At 41.4% G+C, this 23,650-nt stretch overlaps 1 protein-coding gene across 14 annotated transcripts in view; it reads right to left on the bottom strand.

Moving 5' to 3' along the window:
* Positions 1–4,004: 4,004 nt before the first annotated feature.
* The window catches only part of ATXN2 (ataxin 2), a 52,795-nt gene continuing 33,149 nt past the window's right edge, over positions 4,005–23,650 (bottom strand). For 6 of the 14 annotated variants that reach the window (XM_075109938.1, XM_075109942.1, XM_075109948.1 and 3 more), the window contains 7 exons: positions 23,225–23,291; positions 21,049–21,233; positions 20,302–20,434; positions 15,956–16,009; positions 10,299–10,444; positions 9,178–9,405; positions 4,783–5,696 (listed from right to left, as the gene is read on the bottom strand). In XM_075109938.1, the coding sequence (XP_074966039.1) occupies positions 5,493–5,696; positions 9,178–9,405; positions 10,299–10,444; positions 15,956–16,009; positions 20,302–20,434; positions 21,049–21,233; positions 23,225–23,291 (1,017 nt within the window). In that variant the 3' untranslated portion in view covers positions 4,783–5,492. Of the gene's footprint in view, positions 4,649–4,782; positions 5,697–9,177; positions 9,406–10,298; positions 10,445–15,955; positions 16,010–20,301; positions 20,435–21,048; positions 21,234–23,224; positions 23,292–23,650 lie in introns of those variants that run through there. The other 8 variants (XM_075109939.1, XM_075109941.1, XM_075109945.1 and 5 more) reach the window with 8 other exon arrangements.

The raw sequence follows: 23,650 nt of genomic DNA, 5'->3' as shown, positions 1-23,650 counted from the left end.
AAGCCTATTTTTTTTTTCCTTGAGGTGGGAGCCCTCAGGAGCTTTCATATTTAGGAATGAATTTAAAAGCAAGCAAACAAAAAGCCTGGTGGGATGAAGTTAGCAAAAATCCAGCCTCTGGACTTTGCCGTTAAGCCAGTGCATGGTGAGCCCAGTTGGCAGTCCAAGCCCAAGAAGCCAAGCTCTGCTCAAGGTCAGGAGTTGAAAGGCAAGATCATGGTGCTGCTGTGCTGTGCTGTGCTGGGCCAGAAAGGGCAGATGTAGAGCGGGCAGGGGCCAGGACCAGCCAGGGCTGAAATAGCCAGGGCCAAACATGGGCCAGGGACTGGCCGTGAAGGCAAATGAGGGCTGGGAGAAAGCGGATACCATTGACCTGAGAAACCACTTAGGATTTGCATTTTGTGCCTCTCCATCTCTTGTCCCAGCCCTCTCCTGGGTTGTCTTTGTACATTCAGAGCAGGAAAGGTCTTTTTCTTCCCCCTTCCTCTGTTTAAAATGACTTGAAAATGGACGCATGGGGAGCAATCCTGTATTTCGGCAAGGATCAGCGTTTCTGTGCTCAGCACACACCGTCGCGCACTCACTCTTGAAACCGGAGCATTAAGAGCAAATTGCACTCCAAGCGCTGCCAAACCCAGCGAGGCTGCTGGAGAAACAAAGGCAGCCCTGTCCTCAGCTGGAGCTTCTCAGCTGTATCTGCATCCCGTTGTCCTCCCTGGACCAGCACAAAGGCTGCACCGAACAGCAGGAGCATATAGCCAGGGCTGGTGGTTTGTGCTAGGCAAGTCAGCTCCCTTCCTTGCTAATAAATAACTCCCCGTGGTCTTGCATTTAGAGGGATGAAGAAGGGAAGGGGAAGAAGCATGGCACAAGTTGCTGGCTCTTTGCTTGCTTGGTGCATGGTTCCCAGAACATGCACATCTTGGAAAACACTTGCATATGCTAAATCTTGCTAAGGTTCAAAGAGCTGATTTTAGTCCTGCTGAGCTCCAGGCAGCCACATTCAAAGGGGTCTCTCCCCAAAAGATGTGGTCTCACCCAAATCACCCTATGCTCAGAGCATCTGCAAGAAAGAACGAGCTGGGAAAAGGGATTGCTATTCACAGCCAGCTCAGCCCCTGCCAGATAAATCAGATGCTGATGCTGCTGGGATGGGTTGTTTTGGCACGCCTAGACTTATTGTTCAAGCGCCAACAACTAAACATGCACATGCATGTGGTATTTTTAACCTGCAGTTTAATTGCAAGAGGTTTCTCTGTAGTTTAAATGGAAATTGCTGTGCTTGATTAGCAAAATATATGTTGAGTTCATTATCGCCCTGTCAGCCACTTCCCCTGTGCAAACAAACTCTGGTGGATGCAAACTCCTGTTCACCCCACTACTGAGCAGTGGGAAAGCCGCTCTGATTATTTAATAGAGTTATTTCCATCTCAGACCTCACCAACAAGGTAGCCAAGGGCTGTCGAGCCACGCAGCTCTACCATCTCTCACCTTAGTCCTCTGCTCTGCCACAGCTCAGCCCCGCTGTGGGCCTGACCCCAGCTGCACCGTGACCTGAGGGGTTTTGGGGGGCTACTTGCCCAGCTCCTGGAGGGCTGGGTTTGAAATCCCATTTCTCCTAGAAAGCATCTGGCTTGTGATACAGGTCAGAGCCTGACATGCAGCCCTACCTCTACTCATGCCAGCACACATTAATCCAGCCTGTAAGGTACTCCTCTTCATTATAGCAGTGGGCAAAGAGCATTACGCCATTCTATTATATGGAATATAAGCAACCTGAATGAATTTTTATGTTCTTCTAAACTTGGGAGAAGAGCCTAGGACTTAGCAGGTTTAGTTTCCCAGCCCATGTGGGCTTTTATCAGCCTTTATGAAGTAGCAGCACTGAGCTCTGGGAGGAGGGGAAGCCACGGGAAGAGCCCCCACATGGCTGCATGCTGCAGGTACAGCTGCCTCCTGGGCTCCCATGGAGAAAAAGGTGCGTTTCCTGAAGCTGAAATAGTCAGATGCGACTGCCGAGGCTTGGCTTACGCCTTGGCCCTGGAGGTGGGCACGTGCAGCATGAGTTTGGACCCAGTCTAACAAAGCCACGACCCAACTGGCAGCGACTCTCAGTGCCTTTGCCCAGTGGCGACTCGCGCAGCCCCCCGAGGAGAGGGCTGTTAGGGAGGGAAGCCCCAGTTCAGCCAGCTACTCAGGACAGCTGTTTAGGGCAATAGAGATGCAAAACAAGCAGTGCCTTCACTCTCTAGGACAGCAGGGACCTGGCTTAGTGCAGAACCTAAGGCTTGGGTCCAGCCAGAATTTACCCCCTCATCTCCATCTGACATTTTGGAAGCCACTTGCTGTTTGCCAAGAGACCCTCGCTGGCTTTTGTGTGTCCTTACGGGTGACAGGTTCTGAAGTTCATGACATGAATCATTAATCTCTTCATTCATCCCTCCCTCCTGCATCCCAGCCCTGAAGAACGGCACCAGCAATCCAGAGCAGATTACCAAACACTGACACTCCCATGGCCTTGCCGATGGTTTTTGCATTGAAACTATTTTGGGGCAAAGCTCCTAGGAAGAGGTCCAGGTCCGGGACAAGGCCAAAACTTCTCATTAGCCTCCGGACCACAGAGCACTGCTGTCATCCAAACAATGCAGTTTTACTCTAACAGGATATAAAGCCTTAAAATCTTGACTAACAGGTTTGAGTATTCCAAATTCTAAATTTAAGCTTGTTCAATGCGAACAGACCCAACCTTCACCAGCAACTACCAGAGGTGGGGGAGGTGACTGTGCATTCTCTAACTCAGCCTTTAGCAGGATGATTAAAGCCAACAGTTTGTTGGATGAAAAGCATATTGATCTGAAAATTCTACTTTTCACCTGCACAGAAGAGTTCTTGTATAGTAGGTTTTTCTATATATTGTTTCTGTATGTACTGTACACATAACTTATTCTTGAATAATGCAATTTTACTATAATATAAAAAATCTGCTCTTAATAAACTGTTTTTAGAACTTGTTTCTCACTTGTAGTCTTTAGTCTGATTCTCTCTAGGTGCCTGGCTACTATTTTAACAGATACTAAATTAATGGCTGCTAGAAGACAGAAACCCTCCCTTCGAAATGAAAGGAAAGCCGACAGCCTACGGGACAAGCTGGTCCTTCTCAGAAGACTCATTCAGGGAGCCCTGCCCCAAGTCACCCTCACTGTCTGTGACCATCTCATGCCCCCTGCTGCTCACCTGGACACAAACTCATTACATCTTACTGCACTTCTGACCTGGAAAGATTAAGAGACGCTGCAGCAGTATTTGCATTCCCCTGTATGTTTTCCAACAAGCCACAGTGGAACATAACTGCTGTCCCTGAAAGGTTGTACATACACAACAACCTACTTGTCCTGCTTCTGAAGCATGGCTGTAGTATAATCCAGTTTAACCAGCTTTTGGTTAGCCGTTGTAGGACGCCTGCACCACGCAGGACGGTTAGGAAGGTCACAGCACTTTTAAGCCACGATAACTAGTCTGCTACTGAAGGAGGTGGTAGTCACTGCTTTCCCCTGTCCTCTTCCCCATCTTTTTACCAGTCATTTTGCTACGGAAAGCTTACCCCGATGTCTTCCTTTCCTCCTCCAGCAGCACGTCTTGTACAGTTTTACCACGTTAAGCCTCAAGGCCCGGTTCTGACACCTTCTGTGACACCAGCCGGAACAGTGTACAGCTGCGGCATTAGGGAACAGACCTGAACACAAACTGTTTAAAACCGGTACTGACCTTCTGACCTTGAAACTTTTGACTTATTTTTGCAATGGCCCTGCAAGTCAAACACGACTGATTTGGCTTCATGGCAGGGACACACACACACACACACACAATACGGCAGCAGCACATGACAGAAACACACAGCAAAGCTCACCTGATGCTAAATATAACATTCACTTCAATTTGGATCAGAAGCTGGAGAACACATTAAAATAAGATACTGTTAAAACAAGACACAAACACTAAGTAGGTCAGTTTTTAAAACTTTTTTTATTTTTTAATTTTTTTTTAAGTTTTTATTTTATATTATCTACAAAGTAAAAGTTTTCTTAACTTAAAAGTTACATCACTGTCTCACGATAGTGATTATCTCATCAAACGTGATTTATAAATAATAATTCATCAGTTTGACGATTAGAATTTTTTGTTTTTACTGAACCTGTTTCAAGTTTAGTTAGAAGTAAAAGGGATCTCCAAGTCTTGATTTTTAGTGATAATAGCAGCAAGAATCACTCTTGTTACTTCTTTTGCTAGCTGATGAGTTCATAACTTTGAAGGGTCATTAAAAAATAAATAACTTCCAGTTTTCAGCAAGCAGAGTTGGGGCACTTGCAGGACTCAGATACAGTGCATGGAATTATGGAATAGCCCACAAGTTCCTAAATGCCTCTACTCAGTCCGAATCTCTCCCACTGCATGATGAACTGTTAGCATTCCTAGTGGATGTTACAAGAAATCGATTTTTTTTTTTTTAAACAAAATAAAATGAAATTCTAGTTTTCTGTGCTTCCAGTTGGCAGAAGCAGTAGAAGGAGGGTATTTGGCCTACAAAAGGTATCCAGCCTTTCAGTTATTCCAGATGAGCCTTACAACTGCTGTTGGTGGTGGGCTTGTACTGTAAAAAAAAAGTTCAAATGTAAATAATAAATTGGCAAGCCACACAACAGTTTGCTAGTAAAGTGGTCACAGGACAACTACTGAACTGAACTTTTTTTTTTTTCTTTCTTTTCTTTTTTTTTTTTTCTTTTTAATGAACAAAACAAAACCCTGCATATAAAGATGTCCCTTGGATTTTTTTTCCCCTACCTAAACTCTCAGAAAGCAGCCTGTTCTGCTCACACATTCCCCAAGAAACAAAATCAGGTATCTAGTTCACTACAAAAGTTTAGAGGCTATTCGGCAACAAGTAACAATAAAGAAACCTTGGTAAGGTTAAATTTAAAGCGGAAAGAAGTCATACAGCACCTACTTTTCCCAAAAAGTAAAGCTGCAGAACGTTACTCTGAATTAAAGGTTAGAATTCAGTTGTCACTTTACTTCAGTCATTAGAAGTCTAACAGCCCTGCCCCCAAGCAACATTTTCACTATCCTCAAGACCGATCACTTTAAATTTAATAAAGCCCCAGATCATTATAAACAGGCTACACAGACAGTCCATCCCCCACGGCAAAACCACGGCAAAACCTGGAAGAACACAGTCCCACAGTGCCAGTGTCTGCATAGTTATCCATTTCTCTACTTCAGCTAGAGAGAAGCAAATCCTTTACTACATTAGCTAGATCTCGTACGCTTATCTAGGCTTGCATTTGGGCTGGCAAGTATGTATGCTAAATGCAGAAACAGTCTGCCTTCAGCAGCCTGCCGCTCTACAAGGACATCTTAAGGGTTTTTTTTGTTTGTTTTTCTTTTCCCCAAATCTGGTTCATAACAATTCTCCTCACTACTATGACCTGGCTCAGTTAAGGTGCAGGTCTCCCGGGCACACACTCCTCACCTGAAGGGTGCGTCATATAGGGGAAATGTGTTGTTGTCGAGACTGGAATGGGCTGTAGTGCACTTTGAGCGATGGCGGCTTGGGGACCACCAGGTGGCTGTGTCGTCATTAGCATCATTGGAGCATGGGCAGTTGGGTGAGAAGGAACCATTCCTGACTGTACATGAGCCTGAAACAAAGAGCTCTTTAGTATAATGGTCACAAGGAGGCATCTCTCCTGGCCACATGACTATCAAATTTTCTCCAGCTGTACCAGTAAATCCAGAGATTTACTCCATTTTAACTAGATTAGCTATAGGGATTAAGTCAGAGATCTTAACACAAAAATAACAACTTCAAAAAAAAAGGCTCAAATCCTTACTGCTGGCTGAGTCACATTCTCAATTTTAGCCATTTGGACAGTGAGCACTGGGAAAAAACTGCCAGCATTAAACAGTGGGATATTTTAAAAAAAACAAAAACCAAAAAAAACCAAACAAAAAAAAACCAACCACAAAAAAACAACCCTCAGCAACAAATCTTCAAAACATTACTGTCAGTAACTTAGATCAAAGCACTTCCTATGCAGGGAATGCACCGGGTACAGATACGAACTTCACATGCACTGGGAGCCTGGCATCCCTTCCTCAGCTGCTCATTACACAACTCCACATTCTTTCATGGCTCCCTGCCCTAGAAACCACACTCTCCAGTGACCTGTGCCCACATTATCGTTCATCTAAGCAGTCATTCTAAGATGAGTGATTTCATCCCTTTATTCTGTTAGGTCAGCTTTGTTCTGTCTCCAGAAGCTCATCACAGTTAAAGTCCTTGTGTAATCTAAGCAATCATAGTTAAGTCTCAGCGGAAAAAGGAGATTAATCTTTATGATGGCTGATCACCTTCTGGCAAACAAGTTCAGTAACTTGTCAGTTGGCTTCTTTAGTTCAGAGCAGTTCATGACTCTAGAGGTCATCAATTTTTTGGTTCAAAAATCTAGTAAACACTAATTTCTTAAAAGCACAAAACACTAAGGACCTCTTAGAGCTCTCGGTGAGTTCCTCTTGGGGTGGGGGGTGGGGGAGGGAGGGAAGCATTTGTATCTAAGGTTTGCTTTGTCCTTCTACCATAACCCATTAACAGAGCACTATGGTGCAATAATTGCATCCTCATAAGTTTCGCATGCCAGTAAAGACAGATAGCAGGTAGTGGCTACAATTTTATTTCTTAAAGACAAAAGAGTTACTCGACTGATCACAGACATTCCTCAAACTCTTTATCAGACTTGTACTGTATTTGTAGCACTCAAGAAGCCTTTAAAGGCAGGAACTGCAATTCAGATCTCACTCTTGCTCTAAAAAAGGCTTAGAAGATAAGGCTGTGAAACAGAAATACCTTTCAGGATCAGCACCACTTTTACTTTGACAAACATGCTATAATAGCAGCCATCATTATAAAGCAGCTATTCATATAGCAGCTGTATTTAATACATGTTTAATACATTTAATACGTGTTGGATAGAAATTTTCTGCTGTGGCCCAAATGCTTTGCAGATTGGCAGCTGACAGCACTCCATAATGAATTTTAAAGTACTGTTTCTCAAGTGAGATATTTAACAGCTCAAGATTCATCTGATTACCTAAAGGGAAATTCAGCTGATCCCCTGTGTTAGCCTAACTGAAACTCCTACTATGTGATATTTCAGAATTGTGTTCAGAAGTTGGAAATGAGGCTGCTAAGAAACTATTAAATCCAGTGATTAGTTTCCCCACAATGGAATAATTACATGCATTTAAGATTTCTTACAGAACCTTAGTTATTCCTTCATTAAGAGATTTTTGAGGGGACTACTTCATTTTGAAAAGTCATTTAGTTTGATATAAACATCACGGATTTTAGACTGCAGTTTTCATCCTAAAAAAATTACAGCAGAAGAGACTGCGTAAGTCAAAAATGAAGGTAAGGCAGGCTTTGCCTGTGATTGCTAAAAAATCCTGACTGAGCAGTCAGTTCTGACTAAAAATCACATCCGATTTGCTTTAGCAAGGTTTGCTTATTAAGTGCTTGGCACACAGAAAGGAAGGCAATGGCCACAACCCACAGCGCAGGCATGGGCCTGGCCATGACGTGTACAGCACAATTCATGTACAGTTTTACCTTTAAGCTGACCTTGAAACAAACATGTTTCAAGGCACAGCACTGAACATGCCGCTAACCCAGGAGCTTGCAGCAAGACCCTTCCAAAGGGTTGCAGGCAAGGCATCTTGAGAAGCTCTACAGCCTAGGCATTCACACCAGTGCCATCACACCAGAGCGGAGCAAGTAACTTGTTTCTGGCAGAAACCAGAGCCTGGGAGGACAGGGCAAGATGCCACAGCAGAAGTCAAGTTTGGACATCCTCTCCTTATCCTCCCACAGTAGAAAAGCAGAGAAATTAAAAGCCTAACGGAATTAAAAAGCTAAAAACTCAGTATCAGTAAAACAATTACTAAATAACTATTAATTCATTGGCTTAACTGGCTGTCCCAGGGACCAAAGCAAAAGATTTTATCAGAATTCTGCAAGGGACTGGACACCTATTAGACTAACCTCCCTAATTACAGTTAGTCATGATATCCCAAACTACTGGTAACCTGTATGAGAAGGCATAAGCCAGGCACCAAGTGCTTGGTCTGCAGAAGAAATTGTGCAGGCAAATTACTGATTAATTGTCCGTTCCTTGACAAAGCACACTAAATCCATGAGATTTAGTAAACACCAGAAAATCTTTGTAATGCTGCTTTATGCAGAGTTCTTGATCAATCAATCATGTGCTTCCCTTCCCAAAATCCTTTTTTTTTCAGTGAGTTGACCACAAGAGAGCAGTTAAGAGAAGTGGGTTTCTGATCCTGAAGTAAGGACTTTTGTTAAGTTGCCCAACAACCATCAGGGATCTCCTGCATATGTAGTTCATTTAGAACGACACACAGACACATATACACACACACACACACACACACACGCAGTTTTCTTTCAGCAAGGATTCTCTTGCAGTCATCTGAACTGAATCTCACATATGTCTCATTGCAGTGCCTTACTACTCCCTAGTAATCCTGTGTAATAAATCCTTTATTGGATGTACTTGTATAAATTTGACTACAATGCAGAGCCTAAAACTGCCACCAAAAGCAGTAATTCAGCCTTCCTCCACTCAGCTCTCACCTCCAACCTTTCTGTATGCCAGCTCTTCCTGTGATCATGCAGTGAACCTGAGTAGTGAACTGATTTGACTGAGAAATAGCCTAAAATGGGGGAGGGGAGGCACACTTCAGCTGAAATCATGTCCCCAGTCTGGTTTGCTGCATGGCCAAACAGTTCTGTGAGTGGAATGGTGGGGCAGGACAAGGATTGGGGCCGGAAACTGGGAAGAGAGCTCAATTTCTTTCAGTAGCAGTGCCACCTTAAGATGTCTTCATTAAACTATAGTTGTAGATGCACTGGGTGTTGGCAGCTGAGGTCCAAATATCTTGTAAAATTCTAAATAAAGGCAATGTATAGACAAGAAACCTAAATAACACAACAGGTAGTCTGTGCTGAGAGGTGACAGAATGGAAATCACTTCAGCAGGCCCGACTGTCCTAACTTTGTGGCATTAAGACATTTAGTCTTGAAGGTTGTTAAACTGTGTTTACCTGGGGGACATGGGCCATGTGTGGCGGATTGGTATATGCAGGTTGAACATGGGAGGGATGAATGGTGAAGACTGTTTGTTGTGCTGTAGGAAAACTATTTTGTGGAGACTGCGTATTGGAGCCTGGCGTCATGGAAGGTGGGGTTGGAGCTAGGCCTGCGTGGTAAATTGCCGACTGCTGCTGTGGGTTTGCCAGGTGGAGTGCCTGAGCAGCCTGGTGCTGATGATGCTGAAAAAAAAAAAAAAAGAAGATCATTCAGGTTATGGTCTAGAAGTGAGACACATTTATTCTGTAAACTAGTGTAAGAGAAGTTTGGAAAACTGCTCTTGATAGTGAATCAATTTTAAGTGGCAAATCTAAGGATCACCACACCTATGGTCATGAGGAAACTCAATTCAATTCCACCAAGCTCATTTTCTCCTGGCACTATTAAGTCATGTGAGCAGAGGCCCGGAAAATGGAACCTAGACTGATGGGCAAAAACAGGGAGATCCTGCACCCACGGGGCTGGATAAACTTCACAGTTGCACTTAACAGCCTAAGGTTATTACCAGTAGGTAACTAAGGCATGCAGCGCTACCATGAGGCCTAGTTTGTTTTCATCTGCTTGTCTTTGACAAAATACAATCAAACACTTCTCAGCATCTCGGAAATCTGCTGCTTCCAGTTGTAACTCCATTCATATTAAAGCTCTGACAAAATGACGACTCTTCCTTAATTGTAACACGGAAACAAGCTATATTTAATCCCCTGCGAAGAGGGAGAAATGAATGGTTGGACTCTGATACTGGTCCTTACTAAGGAAAAGGGACTTCCACAAGTTTCTCTGCTAGCTTATCTAACAAACTGTGTCATGAGCCTACCACCTTTGAGTCCTAGCCACTGCAAGCGGACAAAAATTAAGTTATATAGCTCTACTTCCTTCCTTCCTTCCAGAAAGCAGAGGGGAATCTAGACAACTCCTGTATGAGATCTGCCACATGCAGTTTGTTTTGGCAACTCCTCCATCTTACTGTTTTTCCTCTCAAAGAGATCAATATATCTGTGTCAAGCATCAGACTGATGTAATACCTTCCAGTAGAGCGTGTTAACTACAATTCAACTCCCTTGAGTTCTGTTACCTGCACGGGGCTAGGAGCAGGGTGGCTTCCAGCATGTTGGCTTTGCTGCTGGCCAGTTGGTGTGGCAGAAGGCTGAGGATGCGGAGGATGCGGATGCAGGGTAGCATTAGGGTGGGCATACTGCTGAGCAAGTGAGCCAGTGGAAACTAGGATGAAAAAGGAGAATACTTAACAACAGATAGAGAACATGCATCTCATCAAGTCACCATCTGCACTTGAAGATTTTGCTATATCTCAAACATACTGTAAATATATTCCCTCCCCCTTCTAAAAAATATTTATCTTGCAAATAGCTGAGTATCTTACCTTGCTTTTGTGTAGTTTGGTTTTGCAGGGAAGTCTATAAATAACCATAATTAGACAGTTCATCTTCCCTAGTTTGACAATGTAACAGATACTACATAGAAAAAAGCAGTATTTCATCTTTTCTTTTGTCAAACAGACCAGTTTAAAATATCAAATTTATCATTTTCATACAATTTAGTTTTTCCTGAAATATACTTTTCAAAGGTGTTACAAGCCATTTTTATTTCCACCATCCAAAAAATTCTTTGGCCTTATACCTGGCTAACCTCACCATGCTACTCTTCTGGAAATTGCTCACAGTACAGTCAGTGTAAAGTACATACATTGCATGTATGCTTTAAGAGCTATAGGGACACACAGTATACACATAACAGCTGAGAAAACTGAGGCTGCTTGAGCATCAATTTTTTGCTGAAGCCAGTATCTTGTACTAAAATGAGTATCTTTCCTCTCCCCTCAAGGGAGTCTTTTCTGGATTGCCACCATTCTGTGAGCTTCTCAACATTGCCACGAAATTCTTAATTCCTTCAAACAGTAGCAAATAAGGTACGGAATTCCAAAAATGGAAAAAACTTAACAACATAAAACTTTCACATCAGCAAAACCACATCTGTTGCCACAGCCGCACCAGTTTCCAACAGCAAACTAATATCAAGTCCGTCCTTGAGAAATCCTGCCCTGTTCTGCTTTAAAACAGGCCACACTAAATTGTTTGGTTTCTTTTCTTTTTACTTCTGCGAGAATCTATGCAAATATGAAAAGTGTAATGATAGCAAGTCTTCCTTTAAACACAAAAGGATGCACCCAGAAAGCAAGACCCTAAGAAAACAAAGCTGCTTTGCCTATTCCCCTCTACTGCTTTTAGATCTTGTACAACCACCAGTCCACAGTTTGTAACTACGCTTCCACACGTGACAATGCGCACTACTCTCTCCAAGATTACAGCCTGTCAAGACCGAGGCTAGTTTTTCTGACAATAGAGCTGAAAGACAAACAAAGCAATCTATCAACCTGCTCCTGAATCTGCTCCCTGCAACTGTTATTTCTTTGTTCTGGTATCTTTTTGTCATTATGACAAGCCAATCACTGCTTACTACCTATCAGGTTACAGCTTTTTTTTAATGGGGCTTGAATTACATGAGAACTTGATGGCCAGTGAAGTGCCTGTCTCCAGCATACCTTTAGAAGCGATGTGTTTTCTGGTGGTGTTTTCTTGCCCTAGTAAACAAATCTGAAAAGCAGGGCACAGGTAGAAACTTGGAGTGCCACCATTATGCTGCAACCACCTGCCCTGTGGATCCACAGCTAGTAAGGTGTGCTATCTCACTTTTGCAAGTAACCGTTTGCTGCAGCTTCTGAAGAGTTTCACGGTGCTGGGCTCTAGGTTCATGAATATACATAACCACCCAAGTATATATAAAGGATGAAAGACAAGATGGGTGTAGAAAAACGTAGCTGCATCTAAAAGCACAATATTATTCAGCAAAAGCAAGTCTCAAAGGGACAGCAACCCCACTGTGCTCCATTAACCAGCCCTGACACACCACTACCCTCTCCAAGTACTTGTTTTCCTCCAGTTTGGTTTGCTATAAAGCTTACAAATACTAGTTCTAAAATATGCGAACTCACTAGAAAAACACATAGACAGTATCTTTTTTGCCTAAGTGAGCTTTTTCTTCCCTGTACAGGCCACTATGAAGGTGTCTCTTTTATAAAGTAACTGCCTACCATATTTAACTTAATCCTGCCCTGCTGTCTTGAAAGCTCTACTAAATCTTCACTGAGCAAATGGTCCAGCAGTGATGTGCACTACAGTTTCAGGCTATTAATGCAGATGAACTTCATACACATTTGTAACCCTAAATTCTTGCAGTCTGAGTTGATCCTAACGTACTTATGCATAAGCATGTAAGTGGGCTTAAGAACAAGTGTCCAAGCGTACTTGTGTACACTATAAGCATTTCTGTTTAAAAGGCGTTTTGAAAACACCTCGGTATTTTCTATGCACACTGGCAAAACTACAGGTATCTTCTGCCATAGCATTTTGTTATGCTTTCAAATGCAAGTCCTTTTTTTTTTTTCATATATCACTACTAAAATTTATTTTGCAGCAGCATCTCAACCACGCTTCTATCTCACTTTCAACCACTGCTCCTTCACACAAGGACTACATGAAAATTATCAAAGGAAACACCAGTCAGTTCTGCAGTATGAAGTTTACACTTTTCTACAGTAGGAAAATTTCTCAACCTCATTATTATACAATACTCTGAAGAAAGCCAGAAGTTATTATCTCTGTCAAAGTAACAGAAATAAATGTATAGAGGGATTGACTTGTTTGCCAAAGGGCATGCTACCAGAAATCTTCCTCAGCTCTCATCCCACTGCCTCAGCCACAGACCTGGCATACCTAACTACAAATTAACTTCAGCTCCATTCAAGAGGTTTTAAAATGTATATGAAAATTAATTCCAAGTTGTAAGATATTCAAGGCTTCCCACATCCTGCCACATTACTTGTTAAGAGCCCCTAAAATAATGCGGTACTCCCTTAAACCATTTGTGGAATTCATCTTTCACTTCTTTATAGCCGAGAGAAAAATAAACTAAGCTATTCTGAAGCACATACATTACACAATAAGACTTCACGATGAAGAACAACTCTCTTAAGAAACCAGTTAAACCAAGGAATAGTACCCCAAAGAACAGATACAGAAGCAGGAGGAGGATCAAGTTTTTGTCATAGTAGCAGCTCTTCCATAACATTCTAATGTCTTTTATCCCATAGCTTTGCATTTGAAGTACCAGATTTTTTTATATTGAAGAATTTTTATTTGCCTAGCTTCTCCTCTCCCCCTTTTGTCTTTAATAAATTATTCTAATACGCTCTGCAAGGTTGGTTAAAACTAGTTCAGATACTGCTGCAAAGTATGCTTTAATAGTAATATTAAAAGTGTCTTTCAAAGAAATGTTATGTGGACACGTAGATAAGTCCTGTACAGATACTGCATACAAATCAAGACCAGTTCAGGATGAGTGGCAGCAAGTCTGAAATACAGGCATAGATCTTTGTTAGTTCAGACCCAGAGTTCAAACTTCAGCTCTAGAAATGTGAAAGGTTTTCCATGTTTAGCTAGTGCAATTAATAGTTCCTGACAAACCAATGAAATCTATGAGATCAGCAAGCCTGTGAGAGAAGTCTTGCAAAACAGTCACGAGAAATTCACCTGCTTAGCCATAACTAAACTAAAGCACTTTCACCGTGACTTTTTTCAAGAATTTTTGCCTGTTCATCAAAACAGCGCTCTACATGTATCAAATAGCAAACAAGATAAGACCAAAGTGTTGGGGGGCAGAAATCACCAATTATCCAACATCTTCCCCCACTGTCAGTACTTTGGAGATTTTCCAAATGGCCAGCTAGTATCCAAGAAAATGCTGAGAAAGCTCTACGAAAGGACAGAACAGCTCTGCATATCTCCTTGCTGCAAGTAACCTCAGCTCATTTCAGCAGTACACTGTTTTTCTCATCCTTTATGCCTTACGTTCATCTCCAAGAAATACTCCCTGGGCTAACCTGCTTCACTTCAGCGTCCTTTTCATCAAGTTGTTTCTTAACATATATCTAACTGCGCTAACCTTGCAGGGACATATAGTGAAGGTAAGTGATTCAGTCATGAAGTGAGCAAAATATCAGATGGATTGAATTACTGAATTCAACTCTACAAATGCACAATCTGTTTTTCTGCGAGGTAAATAAGTAGTAGTCAGCCACCAAACCCACAGAAGGAGCTGAAATCAAAAGAGGTCAGAGCAGCAGAAATCAAGCAGAACACCCAGCTACAAGGGTATGTGCAAAAACCATGTAATGTAATTTCATATTTCCCTGGCAGGAATTTCAATGCTGCCAATGGTGGTCATCGTTGGTCGTCATCCAAAGATGCACTGAAGAGCCTATTTTCAAGAACTGACCAGTGAACAAACTTCAAAACTATTGCCAGACCCAGTAAGATGGTGAGGATAACTACATTTAAAAGACCTGAATGGTAGGAAGCAAAGAAATAGCAAATGATTCTTTCATAACACAAACATTTAAAGAAGTCATTTTACACAGGTAGAGTGGACTTCACTTAAAAGATTATCCACAAAAGGAACGAGCTTATTAAAGTTATTTCAGTGCACCAAACCAAGACACATGAAAACAGGACAGGTCAGCATCCTACAACACTAGTTCACGCTGAACCATTTCTGTACAAGAAACACAGGAAGTCTGTTTCAGAAGAGATTTTTGGAGAACAACTGGTATTTCTCACGTCCCTCTTGCATGAGCTAACTCAAAAACAAAACAAAAAAAAACCCAGAAGAGTGCCTGGCATAGGCTGCATGGACTTGCAGACACACAGAGCAACAAGTCTCACTGCAGGACAAGAGCATGTTCGAAAATACCCTGAAACTGCAGTCGTCCTTTCCCATGTCTTGGGTGACAAGTACAGTTCATCCTGCAGCCACCCCACTTCCCCCCAAAACCAGCTTCCTCTAAGCGCTATGAGGACCAACTTACAAGGCAGTATTTTTTAGTTAACCACCCTTCCCTGTACACACACGTAACTGAAGTCTTTATTAGCTGTTGTGTCCTAAGAGTATGGAGGACATCAGCCCCTCTTCCATTGCCTACGCTGATGTGGGTCACCAGCTCGGGCAACACCACACTGGAGCACCACAGCCACGTAACCTAACTGATAACTTCTGTCTCCCAAGGAGGGAGCATCCAGTGCTATACACCAGCAAGGAGCCCTCATCTAGTCACTCCCTTTATAATGACAACTGCACTCCTTCAGTGACCCTGAGGTAACTCTACAGAAAGCTTCCTTCACCTCAGCTGCAACTCAAGTAATTTCCTCCCAAGGGCTCAGAACTTGAGCCACAGCTTTTTAAAGAGATGAGGCACAAGATACTTCTCCTTTTAGGAAGCAGATTAATTTGCCAAGTTCTAAAATCCCATTTGGGTCATGAAAGACAAGGGAGTGAGGCAATTCACCTAGGTTTTAAAGCAGAGGCTATCCACATGCAGCGCTGACTTCTGGTTGCAGATGAAAACACTGGGTGGTAAAGTCAGCGATTATTCGGCATGCAAAATATATTTTAAAAGACTGACAAATCAGCTTCCTGTGGTCATATAGATCTGTTCAACAGCTTCATTCCCCCATCACGGAAAGGAACCTTCCTGCATTTTCCACATACTGGTTTGGTGCAAGGAAACTTGTTCCCTCAACACGTCCCATTCCTTTAACATCTGTTCTTTAGAAAGTGCTTTTCTGTACAATCAAAATTAGTACAAAAAACCCAACTCACTGGCAAAGTAGAAAGAAGGGCCTGTCTCCTTGCTGTATGGTATTTTGGGACATGCTGAATTTGGGAAATAGAAAGGTAAATTAGCCTCTTGCCACGTGCATACTTCCCGTCTTCTGGAAAGGTCAGCATATTTTTCTTTTTTTTAAAGATTGTAGACCCATGCAGATATTTTTATTTACTTAGGTGCTATTAGAGCTGGATATTTAGTTTTACAAATGAGTGGAGATGAAACGACACGTCTCAGGCAAGCCTTCCTGACACTGAGGTCTTCAGTTCTTAATTAACACAAAAATAAACTTGATGTCAATTAATGGTCTATTACAGTTCACTGTAATAAGCAGGTTAAAATATAATTACATTAAAACAGAAATTGGCCCCTTGCTTTTCAGCTATATTACTGTCATTCTTAACAGTTCCAAGACACCTTTGGTGACTGGTTCACTCTTAGTCCCTGGAGAATCCTCTGAAGTTTATATTATATCCACCATTGTACTATCAGGGTAATAGAATTTACTCTACTGCTGAGACAGAAACCAGATAAAGTTAGAGACAACACCAGACCAGTAAAACATATGCAGAAGGGGAAAAGGGAAGGGAGAACGGGGACAGGAATGAGAGCACAAAAAACAGGAAATGCATGTGTATAAAACCAAGGCCTGGTTTTACACAAGTTTGTTTTTAAACACAAAAGTAAAGTTTTTCAGAGGACTCCAGTTATCTGAAAACACAGGCAATTCAGCTACATGGTAAAACTAACAAAAGTTCATTGTCACAGGAATGAATATATCCACCTTCTACTTAGGTAACCAAATTTTCTACTAACAGCACAAGTTTAGGCCTTTGTGCAACATAGACCAAACCGCAAACCGTGGCCAGTAAACTCTACCAGCCCAATATCGGCATCAGCGAGATCACACAGAGCCAACACTTCCGAGACAGATGGTGTGTTCTGAAACCAATGTGAGGTTCAGCAGGGTAAGAGCAACAACTCCACGTTCAGGTATGTGCATGCGGCAGTTAAAGGTGCATGTACTGCTCTGCTGCAGCAGAGCCTGCATTTCAAACTTTTCTTGATAGGGACATCAAAGTGGCTCACGTCTCCAGAAGTTACAAGCTGAAGTGTGTAATTGACATTTTTATTGTCTGGCTGGTAGATGGGAAGACAGACAGCTGCTTGAACATTGTCCTTCCCAATTGTGTTTTGAGGGGAAAAACCCAATGATTTAAACACTCCTCCGTCATATGTTTAGATGGGTCTACTGGTGACCACACAGCTCAGCTGCTCTGCTTCTCTTGAGCTCTTGTCAACAGCAGGTTGTGAAACAGAAGCAGGACACTGTAATGACTGGCAAGGAAATCTCAGAAGTGCAGAAATATCCCATTAAACAGCATTAGACAAAAATACTTCCTTTAAAATTGAAGAGCTCCTATCAACAGATGTAGGTCACTGTTTGTATTTTGGACTCAGCTATCTCTTCATGAGACAGGAAGGAAAACAAAACCCAAACTTTTGGCACTGAGGGTAGTTCACTTAATGGATCAACAGGCATCTCTCTTCGCTGGCAGCCAGTTACTACTACTTGCCACAGACTTTCAACTTCTCCCAAACCATTAGTGAGGATGGAGTTTCAGATCTCACCAGAGAACATTTCACACCTTAAGAATACTTCATAAGCAGTGCCCCCCAACCCCCATGTCTCAGTGCAGTTGTCCTTGCAGACATCTTCTCTCTACCAAATACACGGCGGGGAGCAAAGTTTGGTGAAGTTTGCAAGAATTGTTTCAAAGAAAGCACTAGGACCTTGAAGCATAAAAGGGCAGTATAGCCCACTGAATCCTGACACCATGGGGAGGGAAAATTATTTTTTTAAAAAAAATCAGATAGCAATTTTGAACAGCCAAAAGGAAGCCTGAGAACTTGTTTGAGCAAGTGCTCCAGAAATCAAAAGCAGCAGTAGTTGTTGTTTCTCAGGAAGTTGTTATTCTGTACTTTCAAATTAGTTTTAAGAGAGGACCGGAATCAAAGTGCATCGGTATATTTAGTTCAAAGATACCATGGGTAAATTTAAGATTCCCCAAAACACAGAACCTAAGTTACAGATACTTTCTTATAGTCACTCAATCAGATGTGAATGATTCCAGCATGTTGCTCTTCAGCAATGTACTCCATAAAAAGCTTATATTTATCACTTCAGGCATTTCTACATTTTTCCCAAGTGTTCCCATATCGATAAATGGAAGCTGCAGCGAATACATTACAGATGGGCATGTTTTGAGGAAACACAATCCATCTAGGCAAGGTCTTCAAGTACTCAGCACGTGGAAGACTTGCAAAAATCTGAATTAAGACAGTGCTGCACTACATCAGAAGTCATGTCATATGTAGCTAACTGTAAGCTTTGTAGGTTAAGGGTACATTTGAGCCAATTCATGCTCACTAGGCAATAAACAGGTCTGCACATGGCAAAAACATACTCTTTAAAAAAAGGTGTCTCATACAGAGTTCATGATCCAGCTGGGTTGAACGATTTCAGTAACAAGAATTTCAAGCACTTGATCATTTACTGGGAAAGCAGGAGAACATTTGGAAGAGTCACCAGGTAGCTACTTGAGAGAACACAGGAGGCCATACAATTTCTGTCAAATTAGGTGGCTCTTGGAAGAGTAGTATTTAATTACATGGCAGGAAATACCAAAGAATTCTCAAGTTTAACCCAACTCAGCTGTCTGTACTGGTAGGTAGTTACATACCTACAACAGACACTGTAAAACCAACACAAAATGAGGTCTAACAGTTTTAAGTTAGAATATCAGTGAAAAAAATATACAGACATCTGATCAAAGCCAATCAAGGGAACAGGCTTGTACTTCAATGCTGTAGCACCCACCGGTTACAGAAGATTATGATGGTGCACAATAGGAAATTGCCAGGAAGTCAAATGCAACCATTCTGAATCAAATCTCAGATTATCTCATGTTTGGTTTTATTTTAATTAGGATTTGAGAGGAGAGTTTTCACCAATAAAGGTCTGAAAGCCTTTCATCATTCACTTTATCAGAATTCTATTTAATCTAATGAAAAAGCAAACAGAAGATCTGTTTACGTGGATACCTCAAGCACAAGAGTTGAAAAGATCAAAGTAATACAATTAGCAAGGGCCTGTGCAAGAAGGACTTAATCTCTACAAGTAACTTCCATTTCAGCTTCAGCACAAATAAGCTGAAATGTTCTTCCTCCAAGTGTCAAAAAAGGTTTCTATTATTTTTGTTTCTTAGCTATGCCCCCATGCCACTGCAGAGATCTGAAAGGATGTTTTCAGAGGGGTAAGACACAGACTTTTTAAAATCATAATTAATTTCACACTGAACTTCAGGTTCTTAGACTTTTAAGTTTTCATGACACATCATGGACTTCCATAAAGTAGCAGTGTAAAACTAAGCACCGGAAAACATACAAAGATGTCTAAAGGTACAGAAAATCTTTTATTAGAATCTAAGTCAATAGTATAAGTGACCCAATAAAAGTCTTCCTCAGATGCTATAACAAGTATTGAAATGCCACGTTTTCAAGAGACCATCTGCTGTTTTGACATTTTATGACAATTTCCAAGCCTTCTAGCAACCTTGATTCTACCTCTTTCAATAGCATGTTTTGCAGTGAGTTTCTTCCTCTGAATTGGGCATTGATTTATCATACATTTATAACGCTTTAGAAGTTCTTTCACATTTTACTTTGTAACAAGGTAACCCACATTTTCAGCCTTCACTGTTAAGTGAAATACGCCCATCTGATAATGCTGGAGACTAATTGTCAAAGTCAGAGCAATACACGAGCTGTTTCATATACTTATTCTTGACTTACCAAAAGAGAAAGGTAAGCAACACATGTTTTATTTTGCTTAAACAGCAGTGTTCATACTGTTAAAAATGCTAGTAGTATCATAAAGACAGCATTTCACTAGTTGTCAGAACTAATGTCAAGTTTTGAAACTGAGATCATAGCCTTGCAACGAAACAAGTCCTAATTATAATCAAGAAACAATCAAGGGATGTTGTGTCAAGAGCATCAAGAGAACTTGAACAAACTTCTTTCAGCAGATATTCTTTAGCAGCTCCCAGGTTGAAATTTCATCTTGGTCACTGGCATCCTACTGAAATCAGCATACTTGAGTTTTCATTTTAACCAGGTGGCTCAGTTTTCAATGCTCTGCTCATCATCTTATGAAATATAAACCACATCTACTGGTATAATCTGAACAATACCCATATTTGAAGCTTGAGATTAAACACATCCCTGCACAACGTAAGAATTTAAAAAGTTACATATAACACAAAACGTTTCCTACCATACATAGCATGCGTCTGTTCATGCGCACCATACTGTGTTGCAGAAGAAGATACTAAACCAGGCTGTGCGTGTGTTGGTGGTGCCATCATTCTAGCGTTGCCCTGTATTACAGGGCTATAAACATGAGGATGCTGCATTTAACAGAAATAAGAAAACACACAGTTAATTGGAAGACCATTACCAAGAAACTAGTGTCATCTAAACAGTAATTATGTATTTAGAACAGCAATACCTTGGCCTTACTAAAATGCAGAGCAAACTAAAGATTTCATACTAACACAATTATCCTAATTATTTCTAAAAATTTAAGGACATTTTCTGCAGCGGGCTAGACACTGACAAAAACCATTGACATATCTAATTTTTGCCATGCTAATAATGTAGTGAGCTTACGTATGTAATTATATTTTTGTCCAATTACATACATATATTTAAATGCCTTTGTAGTAAGACGAATACCAAATAGTTTATTTTTAGAACACGTAACTAGGAGGTGTCGCGGCCATGACCTGAAAAGATTTGTTCGAAGAGCTAAAAAGGCAGTATCACTAATAAATGTCAGCTTCTAAAGTGACCTTAAAATTTGTTACAGGCTTTGAAGCACATTACACCAGCAATCACAGTACGCTCCAGAACACAAACTGTTCAGAGTGACTTCTCACGACTGGGGACAATAGGGTATTTAGGACTGAAACACTTAATTATTTCTGTTTTGACTTATCACTAATGCTAAAAGGACTCTTACCTGAGATTGGTAGTGTGGCACATGCTGCACAAGAGGCTGATTAGGAAACTGTTGGGGACTATATGCAACATATTGTGTGGAATAAGCAGGTGGCGTAGCTACAATTGGAGGGCCTGCTGCTGAGGCAGGATGCATCATGGTGCTCTGATGATGTTGGTCTTGCCGTTGCTGTGGCATATTTGGTACTACAAAGCAAAGAGTGCCTCATATTAGAAACACAGGACAAAGAATGACGGTCTTCCTGAAAGGTTTTACATAACAATGTCACTGTGACCAAGTCGAATATCCTCACCCCTCACCTTTAACCACACGTTAAGAGCTCTATCAAAAAGGAAGAGCATGAAAATGAGTTCTTCCATGAAACATTTGATTTTCATCACTGCCTTTGAGCCATGTACAAGGCCACAAATCCAGGCCTGCTTTTTTGTGAAGGAAGGAAGAAAGGTGGAGGGAGAGAAACACTGACAAGAATCAGTAATGGGAGAAAAAGGTTGTATGAGGATACCTACATTAATCAAATTTGATCCTGTCCCCTTCAAAAGGCTTAATTCACCTTCTGTGGGAACTACTCAGCAACTGTTCCATCAACTGGAAAGCTGAGTCTGTTAAAATTACTTGTGCTTATGGCTGAGGAGAAAGAATAAAGGTCTCCACGAAGCAGCAATCTGAGGTATGCACAACTTTTAAGCTCTGGGCTACCCCTCAGGATAACAGAAAGCAACTTTTAGGTCACAGTCAACACTGAAGGGGACAAGTCAACCTATAAGAAGAGGAGTAGGAATAATTAGAGGGAAGAAAGAGTAAGAGAGCAGAGCACTGTAGTGTGAGACTACCTGAGCTATCCTGGTAAGACAACCAACTGAACCACAGCAGCAAGGCACTAATTTGGCCTACTAAGCAACAGGGCATGAGAGTTCAAGGTGAGCTCCAGCTTGCTGCAGTGAGACTGCAACCAATAACTATGCTAACTCAAGCACCTGTAAACTCCACTGCAGTGTGCAATGTAGACAGACCCCTTAGAGAGAGTAAAGGAGGGAAATGTTGAAGATGTCAGTAAATTCACTCAGTGATGATTGTATTTACACTGCAAATCAACAATAAAGTAAATAAAGGATGCAACTTGAACAGCTTAAAGGCACTGAACTTTAACCCATGCAGCTCCTTCAGGACTACACTGCACACAGAATCGATCTGCAGAAAATAATGAAACTTAAAGGGAATTCAGAAGAGGAGAGCAGCTTCACACAGCGAGTACACAGCAATATATTTCTGATTAAAACAGTGTTAGCAATGAAAAGATTTCATGGGTAAGGCCACAGAAAGTTAGTGTGTTTTAAAATAGAAATACATTGCAGGTTTTTGTCTTCTCTACATTCATAAAGCCTACTTGTTTATTTCTGAACAGCAGAACTGCTCTTTTAAACAATTTCCTCCTCCAGTGACTGGAGCTACAGCACTGGAACCTATCATCATGAACCACTGTATAAAATTGCAAGAAAGCATGCACTGTGTAGAATTAGAGCATTTTCTGAAACATGACTATAAAAACAAGACCATCATTTTTCTGCTCCTTCGCTGCACTGCACAGAAGAGAGTGCATCTCACCACACGTGGTCTTGTCTCCATAGCCACAGGTGTCACTTGTTAAAAACATGGCATTGTTAGTCCAGCTGTTCAGTTACTGTTGCAGAAGGAATGCAAAAGAACAAACTGGAACCAGCAGTAAGTTCTTTCCAGAAGAGCAGCGTGGCATACTCTTTCTGAAGAAATAGCGATTTTGCTTGTTGACAAAAATCCTCTGTTAAAGCACCATTCACGGCTTTGCTGTAAACCAGTACAGAAAACCAGTACCTAAAGTTCTCTTTAAACAAACCCATAATATTTATGAAATATAGGGGACGGTCAGCTTACACTAACATTCCAAGGAATGGAGATGCTTTCCTGTTTGGCAAATAAAATTCCAAACCAAGCAACTCCTCATTACTCAAACTTAACATGTTTTGGCTGAATTAGTTTATCTAGAAATGTAGTATTTCCACTTACTTCCCTCTATGAAAAACAGCATTTAAAAATATCAGTCGTAAACAAATTAACATGGATTAGAAAATACACAAACGTTCGGAATTTATTCATGCTGCATGCAGACTAAGAACCAAACAGGCAGTATTATTCTCACCTTTACCTGCTCTATATGTCTTGGCTTGGTTCACTGGCATGGGCGTCATGGGAATAGGATACAAAGGCTGAAACAGAAGGAGGAGTTAAAGCTATGATATGCCTTTAAAAAGTGAATGTGTGTCTGGGTCGGGGCCCCATTCAGCTTTGATGTGTTTTACTCCGTTATGTTACATGGTTTAGTGAACTCTGCCTAACCTATGATATTTTCTTGGATCACTGTGATCAAAGTCTGCATGTACAAACAGCTAAGGCCATACGGTTTCCAACAACCAGTCAAGTAATGCTACTGCTGCTACTTCAAGCAACATACTAAATCACACAGCTTTATAACAGAGTTAGATCTGAAATCTCAGTAATCCCTACAATGACCAGAAACTAGTGGGACACAGCTGGAAGCTAAGGATGAAAGAACAATTACTTAAAA

The sequence above is a fragment of the Phalacrocorax aristotelis genome, chromosome 15 (genome assembly GCF_949628215.1).
Source record: "Phalacrocorax aristotelis chromosome 15, bGulAri2.1, whole genome shotgun sequence".
Classification (NCBI taxonomy): Eukaryota; Metazoa; Chordata; class Aves; order Suliformes; family Phalacrocoracidae; genus Phalacrocorax; species Phalacrocorax aristotelis.
Note: the sequence above shows the minus strand (reverse complement) of the source record. Positions and strands in the feature narration are given on the sequence as shown.